This window comes from Crotalus tigris, unplaced genomic scaffold (assembly GCF_016545835.1).
Source record: "Crotalus tigris isolate CLP2741 ecotype Arizona unplaced genomic scaffold, ASM1654583v1 scf7180000019068.10715455, whole genome shotgun sequence".
In the NCBI taxonomy this organism is placed as follows: Eukaryota; Metazoa; Chordata; class Lepidosauria; order Squamata; family Viperidae; genus Crotalus; species Crotalus tigris.
This window is the reverse complement of record NW_024097358.1, coordinates 9,276,612-9,282,611: the sequence shown is the minus strand read 5'-3', so window position 1 is coordinate 9,282,611 and position 6,000 is coordinate 9,276,612. Positions and strand designations below refer to the sequence as shown.

Below are 6,000 nucleotides of genomic sequence, written 5' to 3'. Positions count from 1 at the left end.
GCTTTTGCTGAATATAAATAGAATATCCTATTGGGGATTTACAGTTGTGACTTCTGTTGTTGGTTTTATTTTGTGGCTTGCTAACACAGGATTGCCTATAAGTTTGGGCAAGTGAATTTACTGAAGCCATTGATTATTTAATAAATAGTCATTCTCATTATTGTCTGATATTCCTTTCTAGGTATAAACTTTTCCCTAATGTCAATGTCACCTGGGAACAAAAATGTAGCAAAATTATTCTGGGCAAAGGATACAGCCCTTTGGAATGTGGCTAAAGCAACATTTTAAGGAGATCTCATTTTTAAGGGATAATTCCTTACATAAACTGATAAACAAAATGATCACAGGCAGGCAAAAAGGCAGTGGGGGTGGGTTTCAAATTCCTGCTGTCATCCCCACAGACTTTGCTTATGGGAAGCAGATAGGGACCATCAGAAATCATGATCACATGAGTACAGGATGGTGGTGCTGCAGGGTGGTGTAGCATTGTTGCATTGGCCATAACTTCACCGATACAACTGGTGTGAAAATGCTTTTCAGTCCCATGGGTTACAGATATTGGATGCATTCTTATAGTTAGCCCATTTGAGGTACCTTGATTTAAAAACTTGCCCAATTAAAGATTAGAAACATACAAAAGGGTTGTATGTATGTAGATAGCATAGTGGCAGGATTGTGGCAGCTTATGTAGGATTGAGTTGCATTACTGAAAGTAGCAAAGTAGGGCTGAGTATAAATCATGAGCTGAGGACAGGGCAAAATGATGACCGTGAGGATTGGGTAAAAATAGGGTTGCCAGGCCTCTCCCATGACTATCTTTTATGAAACATGCATGTAATTTATCCTTTTCAGTGTTTTAGTATTTTTTTAACAAACAAACACAATATAGTAAAATATTAAAATGCTAATGATTAAACAAAGAAAAGCAAAAAATAACGTATTTCAAAATGAAAATGTGTATTATCAATACAGATAAGGAGAGCAGCAGAAGCCATTTCTATTCTTGCTCTCCTTTTAGGATTTATTCTCCCTTTTAGTTGCTGCTTTTAATAAGACCTTTAAGAAGGGTCGCTGGCTTCCATTGTTCGTATGGAACATCCTCCGTTGGCCTTTTAGCCTTCTCTGAAAGAGAGGTGAGAAAAGGTTCCCGGATCCAAAGCAGCCTTTCCCCAGCTTTAAAACCACAGAAAAGACCCCCATTTCGGCCTGTTATATCGGCGTATACTATTGAAGGCGGTTACTATTTTATTTTCCTATAGGGCGCGCGAATCCATTCCCCATCCTCACCCTCACCCCACTTCTTTTTGGGAAACAGCCTTTTTCCTACAGGAGACAAAGAACACAGGCTGGGAAAAAGCGCAACGACTCGACACATGCGCACACGCCTGTAGGGTGGTGTCTGGTGAAAGAGGACACGGGTGAGCTTTTTGCGCCTGCTTGGTCGAGCCGGCTCTGGCAGCATTGGGTGGGCCTTCGCGAACGCGCGTGTACGGCTTCTTCTAGGGAAGGTTCCGGAGCTTAGGGCGCGTTCCCGGCTTTAGTTAAGCGCGTTCTTCTTCGGTCGCTCCTTCTCTCCTGTCACTCCCCCTCCTCCCGGCTCTAGTGAGCGAGACTTTCCAGCGAGCTCTCCCTGCAGCAGAGTTAGCAACCGCAGCACCAGGTAGGGTTTCCCACAGGGGTGCCTGCTGCGTCCAGTCGGGGAAGGTACACTCAGGGCCTTCAGACTTTCCATGCGTTGGGGGGTCGGGGATGGCCGGGCGGGGTGCATGGAACGCACAGGTGCGTGCGGTTACGCAGCGATTGCTTCGGCAATGGCTGGAAACAGAGGTGCAGATTACGGATAAAATAGCTCGGGAGTCAGCGGCTTCAGAAGCCAGCGTAATTTGAGTGGAGTGAAAGGTCGGCGGATAGACACCTTCGCGCAGTCTTTACCGTTGCTGTTACTGCTATCTCTTAGCCGTAGCATTTGAAATAGCTTATCTCTCCTCGCCTCCTTTAACCGCACTTCTTCGAAGTAGAAGAGCCTTATTGCCAATACGCACTCGCCACCTGTCTCCGGTCTGCAAATTAGTACTTTCCCTTTTTGGTGTATTGTAAGCTCGGCGCTCAATGGAGATTCTCGCAGTTCAAAATGGGGCAGGAGGGGTGTGTCTCTGAGACCCTCAAGGGTAGATGTAGTTGTATGAGAAGCGGCAGAGGTTTAAGAAGGCTTTAAAAAGCATAGCATTGTTTCATTTACATTCATTTGCAGCACTACAGCATGAAATGTGATTTTCACGTGCGTGTGTGCCTGTTTTTAAACAATTTTCTATTTGCCACTTATATTTTAAGTATGTCTTGATTTTCGCTTCCTATTCTTTTCTTTCCGGTATTCTTTTCCTTCTTTCCAAAGCCTAGACCCCTGGTGCATTTGGTTTTTTGTTTGGAAGGTTCATTTTAATTGCTGAGGGTGATGGCGAATTATATGCTGTTGGTACTGCAGTAGGTGTGGATCTTGAAAAGAGAAAAAGGATGGGCTCCCTGCTCTTCACTTCGGTGGTGCCATGTTTTGCAGTCCATGTCATGTTTCTAACAATTTAATGGTGGAAAAACCTTTGAATACCTAAGAAAGGGGGAAAAAATATTCTGCCTCCATTTTCATAAATTAATACATTAATTCATTTTCACTAAGTGTAGAAAGAATTTTATAAAGGTCATCTTTTCAGAGAAATAAACTGCTTTGTTCTATATATGTAGGTCAGCATTATGAGATTTACATTTTCAGTGGGTGTGATTGGTGAGTTGGAGAAAAATAAAAAGCATGTCATTTTTTTTCCTCCCTATTTCCCCCTCCCCCACAAACATCTGTGTATACTCATTTGGCTATAGATGCAGTAGACTTTGGGGGGGGGAGGTTCTAGATTATCTTTCAGAGAATTGCTGCCACCATCCAGTGATTTCATACATGATGGTTGTGTCCCTTCAGTATCTCCACTGGTTTTTTTTCTCAGAGAAAAATGGTTCTAATAGCAGCAGCTGGTCACGCCCCTACTCAGCCAGAATACATGGATGCAAAGTACCATTTTCATTGGGTAAAAGCTGTGGTATGTTCTTCTAGCTTGGGTGGGGATGGAAGGGAGAAACTCTTTTGTCTACTGCTATATTAGCATTAACTGTAAGTGTTATTTTTGCTAGGCTTAATATAATAATATATTTTATTAGATATTTTTGCTGTATTTTCTTTTCAGAAGGGACAGCAGCTAACTATAATTTGAAAGCAGGTATAGTATAAATAAGGGCTGCAAATACATTTTTAGCATTTTGGTATGGTTCTATACTTTTCCTTAGCTCTTAAAATAGTTGATATATAAGGCATTGCATTTGTGATTATTAACTTTCATAATGTGTGAATATAGATTGCTCATGTAATAACACTTTGGAACTAACAGCATCTTAGGGTAACACAAGTTATTATTCCTTATAATAATTCTGAATTGGTACATTAGAAACATATTAAAAATCACCCAATGATTAGATTGAACAAGGAGTTTCTGAGACACTTATATAAGACTTGTATGTCACTTGAGTCACATAACTGTAAGCGGTTGTACAGTCTAGCACAATTCAACATAACTATAACATTTAACAAAAAATATACACATCAAATCAATACCTGATAAGCCTCTGACATTATATTACTCCTAGCACAAATCCTTCTCTTATGAGTGAGAATACCCTCCTAATAACCATGAGATGACATCAGCTTTCTTTTATGAAACTGAATGATAAGGAAGCACATGAAACAATGATCCCGTTACAGCTGCTGGGGAAATCTTGTTTTATTACAGTGAGACTTGGATTCTGTCTTTGCACTTGAGCACCTAGGTATTGCCTCATCTTAATTTTGTATTTTTGTTCATTTAACAAACTATTTTGGAAGTAATTAGAATTTTCCCACCAGCCAAGATTTTTTGGAAACATATGGGATTGTTCTTTAATTTTTTTTAATGCTGCTGATCATATAATTTAATTTTAATTATAGTGAATGGGTTTTAATTATGGTTGGATTCCGTGTGTACTTTGTGATCTAGATGGTTGGTTTTGATTTTTGGCAGATGTGCAGGAGACGAATTTATAGAAATGAAGGTCTTGAAAATGTGACTCCTATTTTTTTTTAATTTGCTTTACTCTCCTTCCCCATCCCCCACCCCATGTTTCTCTATCCCCATTTCAGGCCTTACATTGCTGGGAAGCACAGGAAATATTCAGTAATTACTAATACGGTTATTTATATTTTGTCATGGGTATTTTAAATTAATGTTTCATAAGGATACTCACTAATAGAGACAATGTTAATTAAGCTTTTCAGGGCATTTGAATGGATGTTTTGTGGTGTGCTTTGATGGAAACAAAAAAAAATTCTTGAAGTTGCTTCCTCCCTTGAAGGCCAGCCTTATTCTCTGAAAGCATATTTTCTGCACAGCTCAGCCTAAGTGATTTGAGAGGTATCTTCTCACGTATGTGAATATACAAGTTCTTGGCTGGCAGAAGTTATCTATGCCTGGGAATTTAGATAAACCCTTACTACTTGGACTTGTGTTTCTGAGAAAACTGGCAACTGGATAACTTTTACAGGAAGATAATTGTAATTTTGCAAAATTCAGTATGTACCTGTGACATGAGGAATGGCATGGCAGACTAGGCTGAGGCTGAGTTTCCTTAATTTGATTGTAACTGCAGCTTGTTTTATTTGAACTTGGGTACATGAACTTACTTTTTCAAAATAAGGCATATTTGTGTGTTGTACTGGCATAGAATATGATGCTTAAGATGCAGCCATTATATGCTGCCCAAAGTTGCTTTTCATGAGATGAGTGGCCAGGTGAATTTGATAAATAAACATTTACATCATCTTTTGGCTTTTCAGGCATTATGTATTTTTCTGCTGCTTTTAGTGGATGCTTCATTAAGAGGACAGAAAGAGGAGGGGTCTCTGTTACAAGAGCTATTTAGCTAATTGCAGTCTTGATTGTGTAATATTTTTCTTTTAAAAGCCTGCATTCATAGACAGCAAACATTGAAGGAACAAACTCGTATTGACTTTTAACAGAAATATTCCATGGGCATTTAAGTTTAGAAGTCTTATTTAGTGAGGTTTCTCTAGAACAGTGGTTCTCAACCTGTGGGTCGGGACCCCATTTGGGGTCAAATGACCATTTCACGGGGGTCACCAAACCATGCTGTCCGCCATTTTTTTCCCTTTTCCCTAGCTGTCCTACTCCCTCTTATTGGTGGCCACACCCACTTGGGGGTCACCACAACATAGGGAACTGTATTATGGGGTCACGGCATTAGAAAGGTTGAGAATCACTGCTCTAGAAGATTGGAATCAAACTAGAGCAATTTGGTTCCCCCCCCCCCCCGAAATATAAATTGGAAATTGTTTGTATTTATGCAGGATAGCACACTATTCTATAGTATGTTGTTTCCAATCTGTTTTGGTGTGTAGCATCTCCAGTCCATTTCATGACCTATATCTTATTTTACAGTGTAATAACTTAAAGGTAATTACCAAAATTCATTGGGCAAATGGCATAATTAATCTGTCCTTTTTTTGTGGGGTATAGTGATGGTGGTGTAATATTGGCCTTTAAAAAGCTTTTCCTTACTAATACATTTCTATTTTTCCACTTTTTCTCTTATTTCATTAGAACATAAATTCTTAGAAATGTATTTTAAAGATGCTTCAGTGGGTTGTAGAATCTTGCCTTCCATGTTTAAAGTTCAATTTGTACACATCTGTTTACAATTTGGAGATAAAACATTAAATCATTTTAGGTTATATTTACATTTCTATTATATAGTTATTTCTAATTATATGAATTTGAAACTGCCTCTGAATAAAATGAAGTTTTCCAATTGCAGAAATGCAGTGGAGGAAATAGGAATAAATGTTTTTGATCAAAGTCAGAATAGACTTTGGCAAGTCATCCATTAGACATATGCAGGTAGCAAAATTAG

General features: G+C 39.1%; 1 protein-coding gene across 27 annotated transcripts in view; it reads left to right on the top strand.

Annotated features, from left to right (window-relative positions):
• Positions 1-1,056: 1,056 nt before the first annotated feature.
• Positions 1,057-6,000, top strand: part of MAPT (microtubule associated protein tau) — a 90,343-nt gene continuing 85,399 nt past the window's right edge. For 4 of the 27 annotated variants that reach the window (XM_039359039.1, XM_039359053.1, XM_039359049.1 and 1 more), the window contains exon 1: positions 2,875-3,083. In XM_039359039.1, coding sequence (XP_039214973.1) covers positions 2,945-3,083 — 139 coding nt within the window. In that variant the 5' untranslated portion in view covers positions 2,875-2,944. Of the gene's footprint in view, positions 1,661-2,759; positions 3,084-3,132; positions 3,155-3,230; positions 4,740-6,000 lie in introns of those variants that run through there. The other 23 variants (XR_005558610.1, XM_039359032.1, XM_039359052.1 and 20 more) reach the window with 22 other exon arrangements.